We start from the raw sequence: 18715 nt of genomic DNA, 5'->3' as shown, positions 1-18715 counted from the left end.
ACTGGAAAAGCCATAGCTTTGACTATACAGACTTTTGTCAGTAAAGTGATGTCTCTGCTTTTTAATATGCTGTCTAGGTTTGTCATAGTTTTCCTTCCAAGGAAAATGCATCTTTTAATTTAGTGGCTGCAGTCACCATCTGCAATGATTCTTGAGCCCAAGAAAATAAAATCTGTCACCATTTCCACTTTTTCTATTTGCCATGAAGTGATGGGACTGGATGCCATCATCTTCATTTTTTGAATGTTGAGTTTTAAGCCAGTTTTTTCACTCTCCTCTTTCACCCTCATCAAGAGGCTCTTTAGTGCCTCTTCACTTACTAAATTATGTCTGATATTAAATTTTCTGATTAAATATGTGCCACATATTGAATCAGGGAAATACTAGAGAATTGTTCTTCATATCTTGGCTCAGCATGGTCCTGATTCTATTAGTCAAAAATGAATTTGCTGGTATATCATTTTTCATGAATGATGTTAAAGCAAGGGAAAATAGAGATTAGCCAAAGTTTATCTCATGATAAATGAATATGGCATCAGCCTGAAACATGGAACTTTTTAAGGTTATTTTCTCAATCCTCTGGGGGACCAGAAGGAGAAGATGAGTTGTCAGTCAGTGGCTTGCTTTTTCAAATATAAATCATTGATCAATAGGAAAGTTCTCTAGTCTCTTTGGATAATAGGCTGTGACTGAATTGATTTATAAGCTATGTCTCTTGATTCCTATCGCCTTCTTAAACTGCTACTCTTGTACTTCCCTCCATATCAGTAAATGACACTGCCCTTCATGTGTTTGCTCAAGTGCATATCTTGGGACCTCCCCCCACTTAATGCCTAGATTTTCATTTACATTTCGTATCAAATCCATCAGAAAATTTTAACTCTACCTACCAAATAGTTAAAGGAACAATACCCTATCATTTTTACCACCAACAGCAACGTATCATCACCAGTCATTGTATTGGTTCAAACTCCATCCTTCTAGACTTGAACACCAAGGTGCCAGAGTGATATTTCAGGCATAAAAATGCTGCCATTCACTCTTTCCAAAAATCTCGAATGCAGTCGCATTACATTTAGAATAGAACCCCATTCTTTTCCATGTTCTACAAGGTCATGCCTGAATTGGTCCATGGCTGTCTCTGAACTTGTTGGCACTCTTTCCTTTTGTCAGGATAACTAGAATGATCTGTGCCTTCCCTCAAACATGCCAAGTGCATGCCCATTTCATGCCCTTTGCACTTGCTCTTCCCTCTGCCTGCCATAATTTTCCTCCAGGTCCTTTCCATGGCTTGTTTCCTCCTTTCACATAGATCTGCTTCAAATGATCTTCAAAACCAGCTTTCCTGACATTCCTCTACAATAGCACCTACATTAGTCTCTTTCCCTTTGCTTTATTTTTTATAGTACTTAGAACTACCTGATATTAGGTTATACATGCATTCATTTACATGTGTATTTTCCATCTCCCCCACTGCAATGCAGGCTCCATGAGAGCAGGAGTTGTGTCTGGCTGGTTCAGTCATATCCCCTTATAACTAGAGAACTTTCTGGCAAAGGGGAGATGCATTAAAAATATTTGTTGAATGAATGAATGAACGTGTTTTTAATTTGCATTATAAGCAACACTTATCAAACTATATGAATAAAATATCAAGTATCAAAGCTAGTCAAATTAACTTTTGATTTTCCTGAATACATGCATTCTAATAGATATAGTAAGAGTTCCACCTTGGGAGCATTTGCTTTATCACTTTGACATGACTCCAAGATCAAGGTTATCACGTATATGGTGTTAGTTTATTCATAAACTGCTCTCCCTGCACTCTCTGCTCCCTTGCTTTGTCACTTCCTGCTCTCTGAGGTTTTTGAGGCTCCATGGCACCCCTGGGAGCTAACATAATTGTTTGCAACAGAAAAGATACATTTTGCCAGTCCTGATGCACTGGAGACAAGTGAGGAGTAGAGAACCTCTCTACCCCAAAATAGCTTCACCTAGTATACTTGGATATTCTCTCTGAGCCTTTCATTTTTATTCTCCCAAGGAACACGATACTTGCTATATTTCTCACAATGGCTGTGCTCCATTATTAAGAACTGCTGCTGCTAAGTCGCTTCAGTCGTGTCCGACTCTGTGTGACCCCATAGATGGCAGCCCACCAGGCTCCCCCGTTCCCGGATTCTCAAGGCAAGAACACTGGAGTGGGTTGCCATTTCCTTCTCCAATGCATGAAAGTGAAATGGGAAAGTGAAGGTGCTCAGTCATGTCCGACTTTTAGCAACCCCATGGACTGCAGCCCACCAGGCTCCTCTGTCCATGGGATTTTCCAGGCAAGAGTACTGGAGAACTAATAATCCTCAAACATTCCAGACCAAAGAAAGCAGAACTGAAATCCTATTTTGAGTCACTGAAGCTCTATGAGTAGTTCGTGTTCCCTTGACTTGCTAGGAAAATAGGCAGTTGTTTGTCAAGGCTTTAAGATAAAAAAGTACATGCAGACAACAAAACAAGCTGAAAAAAACCCACTGTAAAATGAAGCCTATTGGTGGGTTTGCCACAGAGCATGTTTTATTGTCAGCTGAATAAATCTGTGAGTATTGTTTTGTGACCATATTTAGTTGGTAGGTTTAAATAGGGTCATAAAGTAATTATCTCTGAGTACAGCACTCATCACAGGGCTTCCCTTGTGGCTCAGCTGGTAAAGAATCTGCTTGCAATGCAGGAGACCTGGGTTTGATCCCTGGGTCGGGAAGATCATCTGGAAAAAGAAAAGTCTACCCACTCTAGTATTCTGGCCTGGAGAATTCCATGGACTGTATAGTCCATGGGGTCGCAAAGAGTCAGACACGACTGAGTGACTTTCACTTTCACTTCATAGTGCTCATCATGGGGTTTCCCTGGTGGCTAAGTGGTAAAGAATCTGCCTGCAATGTAGGAGACCAGGGTTCGATCCCTGGGTCAGGAAGATCCCCTGGAGGAGGGCATGGCAACCCACTGTAGTATTCTTGCCTAGAAAATCCCATGGACAAAGGAGCCTGGCGGGCTGCAGTACACGGGGTGGCAAAGAGTTGGACACAACTCAAGTGACTAAGCAGCGCGGCAGCATAGCGCTCATCACAATGCCTCATATAGGTGTTCTCGTTTCATACATTCTTATGTAGAACTCCATGCCTTATTGGTCTTTTTATATGTAGTACTTATTATTCGCAGATACTTGAAAAGGCACTTGATATTGATTTGTGGAGTTATGTTTTAATTATTTATCTAGGTTGTAAGCTCTGTAAGGGTTAAAAGCTGAATTTTATCTTTGAGTCGTTTACATTCCCAGTACATTGCTTGCACATCAAAAAGTCTTCCAAATGCTGTTGTTAAATTGTTTTTGAAGATGGAACAGTTGTTCTCCTCTTGAAACTAATGCAGGAAATATTCCTCATTCTTTTTTTTTTTTTTCGTGATTCTTATAGTCAGAATCTAAATGTCTTTTGAATTAGCTAATTCTCTACTTCATTATTTTACAGACAATAATATTTTTCTTCTCCAGCTACAAAGAATGCTAAATGCTACTGTCCCAAACCCAAACTTTGATGGGTATCATCATGTATTTTCCATCTAGCATATCAAAGCATTTAATCTGTTATCCTTTTTAATCCTCATACCAAGCCATAAGGGAAAATATCACATTTTATATATAAGGAGACTGAGACTCGGAGACCTTAAATAAATTCTTTAACTTGCCAAGCCAACCAGGCAGAATCAGGAATTAGTAGACTCATGTCTCCCTGAAAACTATGTGTATTATCTTTCTTACTCCACCGTAATGCTTCTAAGAAACAAAATAGAGAAGGCACTACTTAAAATACATTTTGAAAAGTATCTGTGATTTTGAAAGAACAGATTTTTATAGTAGGACAATTTTAAGTATCCAAGAGGTATTGATTGTTCTCAATAGTATTTGAGGGACTAAAAACAAATTTTAGAGGGATGTCAAAACAAAGATCCACTCATTCTAAATATTTCATACTTCTCTTTAAGATTATTAGAAAAAATTGAGAATACTGGCCTCATTACCCTGGTCTCTTGTCACTTTTGCTTTGGAATATGGGATCCTATTTTTTTGTTATTCCATAACCCAAGTGTACATGGCACAGGGAAAAAAGAGAGAAACTTCATCTCTTCATAATTATTTGTGGAATGTTAACACAGCAATTATTCCTATATACAACTTTGTGTATACCAGCTTCTAGATGTTTCCCTAACTAGCAGCTGGTAAGCAGCACAAATGTTCTTTATAATTTCCCTTCTACTCTAAAGAATGATTTGTCAATTGGGACATATTAATAACTTTGTAAAAGATTTTTTATTCTAAAATAAAGATTTTAATTTTAAAATAAAAATAATTTTTATTTTAAAATAACTGTTATCTTTAATGTTGTCAATGGAGCGTTCTGAAAAATAAAATGAGAAAAATAAAATAAAATCTCTGAAAAATAAAATAAAATGAGAGACAGAAAATATATTTTTTGGTGAATGTGTATAAATATTTCAATGCAGAATTAGCCAGAGAAACATCTCTACTGTACTTGTTGTATTTTTTTTTCATAGAAAAATGTGATTAAGATTTAAAATCAACCTGTGCTTCCTATCACTACTGTCAGACTTGCATTATTTTTTCAATGATTTCACCTTTGTGTGTGTGTGTGTGTGTGTGTGTGTGAGAGAGAGAGAGAGAGAGAGAGAAAGAGAGAGAGAGAGAAAGGAGAGAAAGAAAATGCCCCGAAAACCAAGTTGTTTTCTTGACAATAAAATGTCAGTTGGTCTAGTCATGGTCTAATGCTTATTCCTTTTTTTTTTTTAATTGAGCTAGTTTGTTTGAGTTTCCTTTCAGTCCTACTTTTGCCCAAGCAGAAAATGAAGAGGGCTTTGTGTTTGTGTGCATGTGGTCATTTTGTTTGGTCATTACCATTCCTGCATTTGTTCTGTCACTTAGATTCAACTAATATTTATTAAACACTGTAAAGTGTCAGGAACATTCAAATAATGGGTAATTCAGCACATTTCTTTTCTTTGTGGCAGCACAATTGGTCACCCTCAAATGACTGTGGAGGTACATCTTAGCTTTAATGGTCCTCCCATTAATGGTCCTCGGTCATATGTCAGATCTGAGGTCAGTTGTTGTGCTCTCTGATAGATTCAGTTCACTTTTATCAAAGACAAGTGAATCATACAAGAAACATGCCTAAATGATATCCTCTTATAGCATAATATCAAAACATCGAGATGACAGATTGCACAATATGAGGGCTCTGCTGTAGTAGGTCACTTACTTGCATGTTTTTGCTCTCCTAACAGATTGCTCACACCTTGAGGGGAAACACTGAGCAGAGCTGTAGTAGTTGCTTGATAGAATTTTCAAGGATCAGGTGATAAAGAATTGAGAGGCAAAGTTCCAGCAAGGACTCTAGCTGGTCTTTCCTCTGTCACTTTTGGCACATTGCTTGTGCTTTTCGCACCTCCGATCATTGATCTCTAAAACAGGAGAATTGACCCAGCTCAGAATTTTTCCACTATGGCTGTTTTTTTAACTTCTAATTACTATAAGAGGTAAAGGCAAAAACCAAAGCTATTCCAAAGCCCCTGTCACAATGCCTAGCACATAACAGTGCCCAATATACAGTACATCAGTTAAGTTGGATTGGACTTTTTTGGTTAAAATCTTGGACAAAATACTGATGTGTAAGATAAATAAAAGCAGGGATATTTTTGTCAAGAGAGGAATAGGTGGTACAACAAAGTATGAAGTCAACTCCCAGTCCACCCCTTATCTCTGTCTGCATTTCATCTGCCCAGAGGGATGCTATGGAAACCATAGGGCTTTAGGGAACACAATTTAAATATCAAACAAATTCATAAGCTTAGAATTTTCTCTGGCTTGAACATTCTATGATTCTTCTGCTAACTTGGAGCTGTCCCATGAGGATAATATAAAAAGGTCTTAATGATGCAGTACTATGCCATGCGGTGGGTGGTGAATTGGAATGGAGAACCATACAACCATTTTATATTTCTGAACAAATGTCCTATGTGGGGATTTTATTATCTTTCTCTACAGATAAATTAGTCTAGAATGTGTTTGAACAGAGAATATTTTTCTCAGCTACTTACTATAACTGTTGAATTGTCTACTTGTAACTACACAATCACAAGCTTTTCTAAACTGAGTTAATTTACTGAATAAGCTGGTTATTTTGATGCCGTCAGTCGGTTCATTTCAGTTGCGTCCGACTCTTTGCGACCCCATGGACTGCAGCACACCAGGCTTACCTGCCATAGTTGCTTTCCAAGTTTACTGAAATTATTTGATAACCACGGTTTAGGACCTGTGGCTTTTTTAACCTATTAGTGGTGAACTGCTTTGCCGACATTCAGTGAATAATCGACTTATTTAGCTGATAGGAGAATAAAAAACTGTTAAGATCACTTTAGGCAAGGAATACAAGTGTTTAAGGTTAATCAGAGTGATGTCAAATTTTCGAGAAGAATTTCAAAGTGATTTATCTCATCCTATTACCCCAGCTTTCCTTCCCCCTTCCTTCCCAGCCTGGTGTTAAATATTAATGAAGATGAATAATGTATTCAATTAGTTATGAACAAAAGCTGTTGATCCTATGTGAGGTTGGTCTTTCAAACCAGGACTCTTAAAACTCATCCCTGTTTTTCTGAGTTAGGATGCATCTTCCATTTGCACTGACTGTGTTTTCTGTGAAAGAGAGAGAGTGGTGAGCTGCCAAAGCAGACTGAATTCTTGAATCCTCTGGTGAGGAGGATATGTGGCTGACTCGGGGCACTGCTGTCTAGATCAACCTTCCAGTTACCAACCACACTGGCATGTCCTGGCAAGGAAGGAAGAAAGCCCTCGATGCAAAATCATTTAATTTTTCAGTCAATTTCAGCAACCCTTAATTGGTCATTTCTGTACTTCCTACAGAGTTGAAGTTGCAGTGGCAGATTTCATAGGGACCTGGCAGGCTTCTTAGTCCAAGAGGGTGAGCAGGGAGTCTTTAATGAAGGATCACTGACTATTTGCCTAAAGTCCAGATTGTCTAGTTTAGCTCAGGATGAAGTATGGAGTGGGAAACCTATCTTCAAGATGCTTAATAGCCCACTCTTAGATCTGTGTGCTGATCATTGATAGACTGATAAGTGCACAGAGCAATAATGTGTAGAAGCTAAAAATCAGACAGTATATCGTGCAAATTAGCAATAAGTATTATAAAGTATCACAGATAATAGCAATAAAGTGTTCTGACTAAATGGAAATATTTTAAAATATAACTTGGTGAGTATTTATGTGCATGTTGGAGTATGCAGCTTGTAGTAATGTAATGCCACATTGCTGTTTCATTTATAGGAGATGTATGTGAGAAATACTTAATATAATTACTAAATTAAAAGACGCTTACTCCTTGGAAGGAAAGTTATGACCAACCTAGATAGCATATTAAAAAGCAGGGATATTACTTTGCCAACAAAAGTCCGTCTAGTCAAGGCTATGGTTTTTCCAGTTCTCATGTATGGATGCGAGAGTTGGACTATAAAGAAAGCTGAGCGCCAAAGAATTGATGCTTTTGAACTGTGGTGTTGGAGAATACTCTTGAGAGTCCCTTGGACTGTAAGGTAATCCAACCAGTCCATCCTAAAGGAGATCAGTCCTGGGTGTTCATTGGAAGGACTGATGTTGAAGCTAAAACTCCAATACTTTGGCCACCTGATGCGAAGAGCTGACTCATTGGAAAAGACCCTGATGCTGGGAAAGATTGAGGGCAGAGGAGAAGGGGACGACAGAGGATGAGATGGTTGGATGGCATCATTGACTCAATGGACATGGGTTTGGGTGGATTTCAGGAGTTGGTGATGGACAGGGAGGCCTGGCATGCTGTGGTTCATGGGGTCGCAAAGAGTCAGACACGACTGAGTGACTGAACTAAACTGAATTACTCAATTATGGATTTTGAGGCAATGTGATCCAGAGTAGGAAATCTAGGAATGGGATTAGGAAGAAATAGACAATATTATGCCCCCCAAAGTCATTGAAATGCATGATACAGTTATCATGTGTATCTTTAATTAACACAGAAAATGTAGGGTACCCTTTAAAAAGGAAAATACGATACCGATTAAAATATTTGGTAAAGTACAATCATATATTCATAAGGTCTGAGCAATCTTAATTCTGTACTTCAGCAGTCTCCTGTGACTGTCAATTTGGTAGTGTTATATTTGACTCATGTATAATCTAATAGCTTTTCAGCTTGCCTGAAGGTACTACTTGCAATATGTAAGTCACTACCTGGTAAAATGTTTTGACACACTACTCAGAGAATGAGAAATATTTATGAAAATAAACTGTGTTCTCTCCTTCAGTTTATGCAGCATAACTCTAAATCTGTATTATTATTGTTTTTCAGCCCCTCTGACAGATAAACCACCCAAGCTGTTGTATCCTATGGAAAGTAAACTGACGATTCAGGAGACCCAGCTGGGTGAGTAATGCCTTAATTCTTGTTAGTACACTTTTCTTGTTACATTCTGACCATTACTAAGCCTAGATTGTAGCCTGGTGTAATACTCCGAGCTAAGGCCATGTTTATTTAAAGGGAGCAAAATTAGAAAACACCAGCAAACATGGCATATTGCATCCTGCCATGCCTGCATTAGGATTAATTTGGACATATGGATGTCAAATCTCATGTGTTATTTAGATGGTTGTTGAGAAATTAAGTGGTTGTTGAGAAATTAGATGGGCAGAGTTTTGCTGATATTATCTTGTCATTTTATAAGGCTTGAATTGGTTTTACAACAAGTAATGTGGAACTATTTGACTTATAATACCCAGTAATACATTAAAGTACAGTTTTTAAAATTGGGGGAAAGGGTAGAGATTCATTAAAATGAATGACACTATTACAGTTATGGATAATGTATTTATAAAATGTGAGCAAGTGGCTTTTGATTAAAGGGCTGAAACAGTAGAATATGGACAGAATATGTTCTGATGAAAATATCTAGTTGTCCACAAATCTGAATTTTAACATATTTATCTTAGAGTTAAGTCTAGAGTTTCTTAGTCTGACTTATCTGTACTAAGTTATACCAAATTATGGGAAATTTCCCCTCTTGTTTATAAATACATACAGTACATTCAATTATATTTTTTATTTGAGATATAGTATGCATGTGTGTATATATCATAAACTTTAGCAGAAAATTATTTGCTTTTAGTGGTTTATTATGAAAGGTTATCAAAAATGTAATTCTAGCCATATATTCATGTTTTTTAAGGAATATTTTGTTACATTAACTGTTTGAAAGTAAAAATGCATTTAATGAATACAACTAAAAAAATTGATTGCCCATCGGTTATGTTATCAATGTTGTTATTGTTACTGGGGTGAGAATTTAGATCAAAATTGTAAATCTGTCTTCAAAATGAAGATTACAGATCTGATCATCTTACTAATAGCATATCCAAAGTTGTAGTGCAAAAAGGTAAGGTGATGGGTTTAGAGACTATAAAATAATTGTAGTCAACAAATTTCCAACACTGGAAATATTCACCAACTTTCAGGCATAAACATATGTAATTTTTATACAAGTCAGAGCAGTAATGTTTCTTTGCTGATAAGCCCAAGCCTTTGGATTAAATCCATCTTACATGCAAGTAGTATTGTAATTTCATTATTTTGAGGTAGGAGACCACAAGCAACATTAAAGCAATGCTGTATATAAAACAAACATATTAAAATTGTATTGTGCTCTTTATTCATATTATGGTATATTGAGGTATATTAGATTTGGTATATTATTAGATTAGGTATAGTATTGCTACTTTGAAAAGAAATTTTGAAATATAGATTTTCATAAGTTACAATGTTCATATAGACCTTTCAGTAACCCCTAGGAAGATGTATTTCTAAGGAGTTATGCAAAACTATGAATATCTTGTACCAAGAAGGAGTGGTTTATTGTACTAGTTATCTGTAATGAACATTGCCAAAGTGATATTAATTGTATCTCTGAGAACATAATTCAAACAATTTTATGAAAAATGGCTGCTCGTTGAATTTCCTTATATTTTCCCTAAATTTTGAATATATCAGATTGTTTCCTGTCTTCAACTAAAATGTTCTACAAAATGGAATAAATAATTCTTAAAGCTCTATTTTTTAAAAAATCACTCTTCTTGAACAAAAATTACAAAAACTAATCAAATCACATTGAAATATGAAAAATTTTGTGCAAATTAGAAGGTGTGTCTGCATATTTGTTTGAGGAAAAATGGGCATGTCTGTTATCAAAATGCTCCAGAAAAATACTCTAATTAATTCCTTTATTGTCACTGTCTAAAGGAACATGAGCTCACTTTAAATTCCAAGTAAACCATAGACATCAACCTGGGACTTACATTCTTCTAGTCAACTTTTGTTTTATTTTCTGACTCCAGTTCTCCATGTGATAAATCATTTACTAGTTTGAGAAATGTAACCTTAATCCATGAATTTCTGAGCAACAGTTGATTTGAAATAACTACGCTTTAGTGTTTTAGCTTGTATAGTATTGAGGGAGATAAAGAAAGGACAAGTGAGAATAGGAAACAATGTTAAGGGCCAAAAAAAGGAAGGACTCGAGACGCCTAAAATATGTTCTCTACAAGGTGTACTTTGATTTTTCACCTCCTTTGGGGTTTGATTTTTGCCTTTTCCAGGTCTGAAAAAGCTATTACTTTCTATAGGCTCAAAATGCGTTATCAAATCCTAAGGAAGGGAACTGAGTGAAGAGTCATGGCGGCGGGGGATATAGTAAGGAGGGTGGCCAGGATCAGTGAAAGGGAACCTGTAAGTTATGCCAACTTTCATGAGAAGGTAAAAATCTTCAACAAAGTTCCATTGACCAAGAGCTCAGGGGTCTGACTCAACCTTGTCCTAAATTGAGGGTTAACCTCAGTGGTGAATAAAACTACCATGTGCATTAATTACAAGAGCAACTATTAGAAATTACACAAAGCTGAGTTACATACACGTCTGATGACCTAACACGAACATCTTGGCTAATTTAAACACATATCTAGCCAGCAAATCTCCAGTTTGTGTGTGAATATATAAAACACATTCATAATGACTTAGACAAAAGCACGAAATGCATAGATTCGTCTTCATCTCCAAATTCTGCTTTCTCTGCTGTTTACTAGCCATGCCTGCCTTTCACTGTCCACATCCCTCGCGTCTTCTTTTCTTCTAATTCTTTCATCTTCTCAAAACTGGAAAGATTCTGATAGTGATCATTTAAACTGTTTCAGTACAGAAAGCAAAAGGCACCAAAAATTTCAAAATACTTGGGAAAAAACTAATATAATAGTAACTAAACTCATATAAAACATGTAAATTGGGTGGTTTTGAATTCCAATCAATATGGGGTTACAGCTAGTGATTATAAGTGGCATCTGTATGTTATTTCTAAATGTTAAAAAAAAAAAAAAGACTCTGTCCCTTTTAAATAACTTTCAGGCATCAGCAAACATGTGGACAGAACTTTCTTGGGCAAAAGGCCCAGAAATCATAGTGTACAGTTCTGAAGGTCAATCCAGGGCGTGAGCCTGACTTATTCTTTTCAAGCAGCTATAGTCAAAGGAATCAAAGGACATACACCATTGTCTTGCTGAACTTGAGCCCTAAGGATGTCAATCAGAGATGTGGTCTTCTTATAGCCAGGAGCCCATTTTCAAAAACTTCTAGTACAGAGGATGTTATATTAATCATTACCAGACTTTCAAAGAGTAGAAATTCATTCCATCCTTGTCCTAGTGAGACACATAATAACTTAGAATTTACTGAAAATTATCATTAATTACTCATCTAGATATGAGAAGTACTTTATTTAAATTTTGCTTTTATTTTTGCTTTAAAAATATAAGTTAGTTTCATAGGTTAATTACAGATAGACCTTTGGAGGAAATACAGAAAAGAATTGTGTTTTTTATACTTTATATTGTAGAAACATTCTGCTCCTATTAAATATTCTCAGAAAATACCCCTTTAATAGCTGTATGACATCCTTGTGAATGGTCCCATAACTTCATAGATATTGCTGGAAATTTGGGTTTTTCCAAGTTTAATTATCATAAATAATGACACAGTTATCTTTAGCCATACCTTTTCTGACTTATTTCAACAAGACAGATTGCTAAAAGGAAAATTACTGGATAAAAGGAAATAATTTCTCCAAAGTTTCTTGATACATAACTTTAGAATTCTTACCAGAGAAGTACAGACTCTCACTAGAAGTGAATTTAAGAACTTTTCATTTTTTTGATACATTGCATAAAGTATTATATCTTTATAACATAGGGCCCTTAAACAAAAAGCCACTTTCCTTAAGTATCAGAATCACTTATTCCTTCCCCATCTTAGTTCTTTCTTTTCACTTGCTGAATATGACTGTGGCCTCTTTTTTCAGGATTATCCACATTTAGAGGGTTTCAAATAAATCTAATCCATATTGTTGAAAAGTTTGCAGTCTCTATCCATTTTTTCTCTTGCTTATCTTAATGCTCAACTGAAAACTTCTTCTAGAGTCTGTGTGTCTTAATATAAGTACACAGTAATTTTGTGATGTGCTTTGGGCATCAGTTCAGTTCAGTCGGTCAGCCGTGTCTGACTCTTTGCAACCCCATGAATTGCAGCACACCAGGCCTCCCTGTCCATCACCAACTCCTGGAGTTCACTCAAACTCACGTCCATCGAGTTGGTGATGCCATCCATCCTCTGTCGTCCCCTTCTCCTCCTGCCCCCAATCCCTCCCAGCATCAGGGTCTTTTCCAATGAGTCAACTCTTCACATGAGTTGGCCAAACTATTGGAGTTTCAGCTTTTAACATCATTCCTTCCAAAGAACACCCAGGACTGACATCCTTTAGGATGGACTGGTTGGATCTCCTTGCAGTCCAAGGGACTCTCAAGAGCCTTCTCCAACACCACAATTCAAAAGCATCAATTCTTTGGCGCTCAGCTTTCTTCACAGTCCGACTCTCACATCCATACATGACTACTGGAAAGACCATAGCCTTGACTAGACGGACCTTTGTTGGCAAAGTAATGTCTCTGCTTTTGAATATGCTATCTGGGTTGGTCATAACTTTCCTTCCAAGGAGTAAGCATCTTTTAATTTCATGGCTGCAGTCACCATCTGCAGTGATTTTGGAGCCCAAAAAATTAAAGTCTGACACTGCTTCCACTGTTTCCCCATCTATTTCCCATGAAGTGATGGGACTAGATGCCATGATCTTAGTTTTCTGAATGTTAATAAATACTAATTGACAATAAGATATACATGTTACAAAGGATACACATCTCCAGATTTTCTGTTAAAAAAAATAATGAGACTGAACTGAATAAACTGTTCAACAGGGCTGTTGTTTTTCTTTAATATTCGCTTCCTGTTGTTAAATTTGTTGAAAAGAAGCCTTGTGTATCAGAATGAGTTATAAGGATTCACCAGACATTGCCATCTTAAGGAAAGTGTTTGATGACAATGTTGAAACCTCAAATTTTTAAATGTCTGTCCTTGTAAAAGACACACTACACATGTGACTAGATCCAATTTAACTACAGGCTAATTAAAGTAAAATGTCACACTAGGACTTAACTAACACATCTTGCTCTGATACACCATATTATAGTTTTCAGAATTTTAAATTTCAAGCAGACTGAGGGAAAAATGTTCATGTATTATATAATAGATCCTGATTTATAATTTAATAGGAAAACTTTTTGTCATGAAAATTTTATGCTTCATTTTGTTGTTGTTCGGTCGCTAAGTCATGTCTGACTCTGCAGTCTCATGAACTGTAGCATGCCAGGCTTCCTTGTCCTTCACTTCTTCCTGAGTTTGCTCAAACTCATGTCCATTGAGTCAGTGATGCCATCCAACCATCTCATCCTTGTCACCCCCTTCTCCTTTTGCCCTCAATCTGTCCCAGCACCTTGGTCTTTTCCATTGAGTCAGCTCCTCACATCAGGTGGCCAAAGTCTTGGAGCTTCAGTTTCAGCATCAGTCCTTCCAATGAATATTCAGAGTTGATTTCCTGTAGGATTGACTGGTTTGATCTCCTTACAGTCTAAGTGACTCTCAAGAGTCTTCTCCAACACCACAGCTGGAAAGCGTCATTCTTTGGCACTCAGCTTTCTTTATGGTCCAACTCTCACATCCATACATGACTATGTTTCATTTACTATCTTGCTAAAGTGGTTATTGAAACATATTCTGCTTCAATCCTTTATATGTAGTAAAACTTATGTGTGTATATATATACATATAGTGCATGGAATTTGTTGTATTACATATCTTCTAGTCGAGTTTTTAATCCAAGAAAAGTATATAGGGAATTATTTTATGGAGTGAAAATTAGCTCTCTAACATTTACTGTCTAGGTCTATATTTTCATAGCTATTATTTTCTTGAAACAAAACACATACTATCTGAATAGTTACTTATTTAGGAAGACTGTTTCCTTTCTCAGGTAGGGAAGTTCTTAATGTCAGTATCCTAGAAACAAAATAATTCAGGTGTTAAATTTGCTACCTAATTCTGAAAGTGACACACATTACTGTTGATGCTAAAGAGTACTTTGTTGCTGAGTTATGCATCTGATTCAAATATGACCTTCCCTCCCAGAGATAAGAAAGCCAGATTTGACTGTTTGGGTTTTTCCATCTGTAAATACTCTTCTGGTTGTCATCAGCAAATGTAATGCTGTTGACTTTGGTTTTACTGCTCCATGGGGAATGTACAAACCATATTTTCACTGAAAAACTCTTATAAAGCACCATAAAACTTCCTTTTCACTCTGAATAAAAACGTTTGTATCTATGTCTCGATTTAAGATGACAAATGATGTACTTGTTGCCCACTTAAGAAAGACATGCAGATCAGCGGAGTTCTACTGCCTGAAATAAAACTTGCTAGACATAAATTAGAGCTTCTGGGAAAATAGACATCATGATTAAAGCGTGTAAAGGCAAATAGAGTAGTGTTATAATTATTTAAACTAATGGCACTCAGTTCTACTCAGTACAAATTTATTGCACCAGGATGAATGAAAGTAATAACTCTTGACAGCTGTTTTGGTCTGATATCTTATTTTTGAAACCAAAAAGACCTTAAGAATTGTGATTTTTAAGCTGAAGAGCGATATTTTCATATTAATATTTATTTAATATGTCATATCCTTATACAAATGGTAAATCAGTAAATGCAAACCAGTATTAATGTTTTTAGATCATTAGATGGCCTAACATGTATGATATGAATATTGCAGATTCTCAAAATCAGAGTCCTTAGTGCTAGAGAGGAAGAATAGGTTGGGGGAAAATGCAGCTTTGCATGTTTGCTTTAAAAATTGCCAACTAAAAACCCAGAGATACAGAGAATAAACTAGTGATTACCATCAGAGAGAAAGGGGAAGGGGCCATATAGGAATGGGAAAGTGGGAGCTTCGAAGTATTGGGTGTAAGATAGACTTAAGGGTGTATTGTACAGCACAAGGAATATAGTCAAGGAATATAGTTTTGTAATAACTGTATATGGAAAGTAACCTTTAAAAATTGTATAAACTTGTTTTAAAAAAGCTCAAGACGAGCTGAGTGGCAACAATGAGAACAAACGTACACTATTTTAAAAATAACTTACTATTCTTAATATTAAGTGTCTTATTGCAGTTTCTCAGTCCAGAATAAAATCAAGCCAAAAAAAAAAAAATGCTAGCTAAGCAGAAATCACACTTCCTTTTTAAGTATTATATGCTCAAGGCCTACTGCTAGGTCAGGCTTGAAACTCAAAGAAGATGGAGATGAAGGTTAAAACAACTCCTATGGGCCATTGATTTCTGAAAGTTTAGAAGTCAGTTGAAACATTTTTTTTAAATGCTTTAAAAATGGAATAAACTGTAAGTGAGTCTGCTTGTTCTTACTTTGGGAAAAGGGCAAAAGAGAGAAAAGGAAGGAAGAAAAAAAAGGTTCAGGAAAGAATGTTGTCACAAAACCAATGCAGAGAGTCCTTGGAAATTTTCATCTCCTGGTGTAGTTCTGGTCTAGTTTGTTGAACACCAACATGAATCATATAGCTTGCTCTTTTGCTACAGCACTGAGAGTACAGTTTTGTTTGTTTGTGATCAACTGAGAAACTAGATATGTGAAACTCTTCACATTTCTAGATTTTGAAACTTTATGAAGTGGAGGGACTTTGATAGGTAGTGAGTCAAATTCTCCTTAAACTGATGAGAAAACAGAGACTAAAAATAGCTACATGTTTCTGTATCATAAAATTTGCAAAAACAAACTTATCGTCACCACCATCATTTTTTTTTTCTTTTTGTTATTAATCATGATGATTATCATGTTATTATTTTGGTTACTTACACTAAAGAGGCAGCATATAGCAGTGGTTCCAAATTCAGGACAATCGAGCTCTACCATGTACTTCTGCTGAAATCTTTAACAAATAGCCCTCATTTTCCTAATCAGTAAAAAAGATACCATGATAATACCTAGCTCTGTAGAGTTAGTATGGGCATTTAATGAGGTAACACATGTAAAGATTAGTACACTGCCTGGTATATGTTTAGGTGGTCTATATGCTTGCTGCTGTAAGTTGAGCTATTTCAATGCTACACACACAAACACACACACACAGAATGCTGTATATATGAGATTTCTGAAATGCATTTGAATGCCAATGATTGTTTGATTTTGCTTATATTCTTTGATCTTGCTTATATTCAGTAAGCCTGTTACAGTATAGTATAGACAATATTTTAGAAAATTTCCACCTCTCATCTAAGAACAAAATATGCATACTATATTTTTCAACTTAAATGAAACTGTGTCTAAAAGAAATTATTGACTTTAAATTCTTTAATTCTTCAACAAATCTATCCAACTGCATGGCCATAACAGAAGAAAATGATTGCCAGCGTCTAAACATTGACCATGTAATGGACACTATGCCACATGAATTTATCAGTAACCATCAAGAAGAAAGTAAGAGTGAAAAAAGTACTTTTTCAAGTAAAGAAATTCAGATATGATATTTCCTAAGACAAAAGACATGAGAAAAATTTAGAAAACAAAGCATCAACCATTATGCCTGTCAAGTTCCTCCTGAAGGTTTTGGAAATAGTCTTATTCATTTTATAGAAAAATACTGCTTTTCCTCTGACAAGTACTATTATCACCAAGCTTTCTGAGTCATTCCTAATGATTGAAGTTTACCAGCATAGAAAAATGTAGTGAGTATCCTATGTTAACATGAACTTCTGTATTTGCAAAATAAATGCCAATTTCTCAGAAGTAAACCTATCAAAGGACTTAATGGTGTAGAATATTGAAAGAGGTTTCAGAATAAGAGTATGTACCACATGACTGATGTTCATTAAAGCAGAAACTATAAAAAGACCCACATCATTTTAAATTTTGAATATAAAGAGATGTTCATCCATAAATTTCCTTTTGAATTTTGGCTAAATAACTGAGCTTTCCTAATTATATGCAGACTTTTCATGAAAAATAACTCGTGCTTGAATATGATTATAAAAATAGGATGCCAGTAATTTATGGTCTAATGTTAACTCATTTAGCATTCCAATCATACCTTACTCTACCAACTTAGTATGTTCATACAGATTTGTGGGTAAATTGAATCATCATCATTTCAGAGAAGTATTCCCTCCATTTCTGATTGATCTTTCATTGGTAATGGCTTAACATGTCAGTTTTAAGAGAGTCTGTCCCCCAGTCTCTTTTAAGCAGCTAAAGTTCAATGAAAGATTTATACGCACAAGGGAAGTTCTATAAAGTAACTCTGTGGTGAATTATTTTATATAAGATTCCTTTTGTAATTGAGTAATCGCCCCTAAAACATTTCTCTGTGTTAGTGAAGATTTTTACATTTTTGTAAGATGTGGTTCACTGATATAAAACTGGCAAGTAGTATTTCTAATTAACCCAAATAAAGGATCAGCCACCTATCACTTCAGTATGTCTTCCTCTTGTCTATCAGTGGAAAATGATATCCCCTTTCTGACTTTTGCCTCCTCTGAGGAAATACTAAATTTTTCCCCAGGTACAGAATCAGCAGTAATTAATTTTAATCTAATTCTCAAAAATTCATGTGGTAGGGTACATTGTTGGAGTAACAAGAATATCTCATGCTCAGTTATGACTAAACAGTTTATTTTCATAAGAGTTACATTGTGAAGGCCATCATACTGTCTTGTCTGCCTTGATTTCATTGAACAATATCCTAATGGAATGACTGCCCATGGTATCATTTGTTTTTCCATAGCTATAACTGTTATTTCCAATTTTAAAGAGAGCGTTCTGTATTTTGATGCTTCTGGAATTTATGTGGACCTTTTCATTACATCATTCTGTTGACCACTTCTTTTTTCCTTAATATATTCCTATGTATTTAATGATATTTTTCTCTTTAATATGAAAGTATATACAATGAAATTTGTTTTGTTAGTCCATGAATACCTAAACATTCAGATTTTAAGATGTAACAAAATATATGCTCCAAAACATGCCAGATAAGTCCAGTGCACAGAGTATCCAAAAGGTTTTAAAACCTGCACTTCACCACAAACTCTCAAGAAGAGACCTGTC

At 35.8% G+C, this 18715-nt stretch overlaps 1 protein-coding gene across 1 annotated transcript in view; it reads left to right on the top strand.

The window, feature by feature from the left end:
• The window catches only part of IL1RAPL1 (interleukin 1 receptor accessory protein like 1), a 702885-nt gene that overhangs the window by 364672 nt on the left and 319498 nt on the right, over positions 1-18715 (top strand). Inside the window, exon 4 of the mRNA XM_061410523.1 lies at positions 8466-8540. Within this exon, the coding sequence (XP_061266507.1) occupies positions 8466-8540 (75 nt within the window). The remainder of the gene's footprint in view (positions 1-8465; positions 8541-18715) is intronic.

This window comes from Bos javanicus, chromosome X (genome assembly GCF_032452875.1).
Source record: "Bos javanicus breed banteng chromosome X, ARS-OSU_banteng_1.0, whole genome shotgun sequence".
Classification (NCBI taxonomy): Eukaryota; Metazoa; Chordata; class Mammalia; order Artiodactyla; family Bovidae; genus Bos; species Bos javanicus.
Note: the sequence above shows the minus strand (reverse complement) of the source record. Positions and strands in the feature narration are given on the sequence as shown.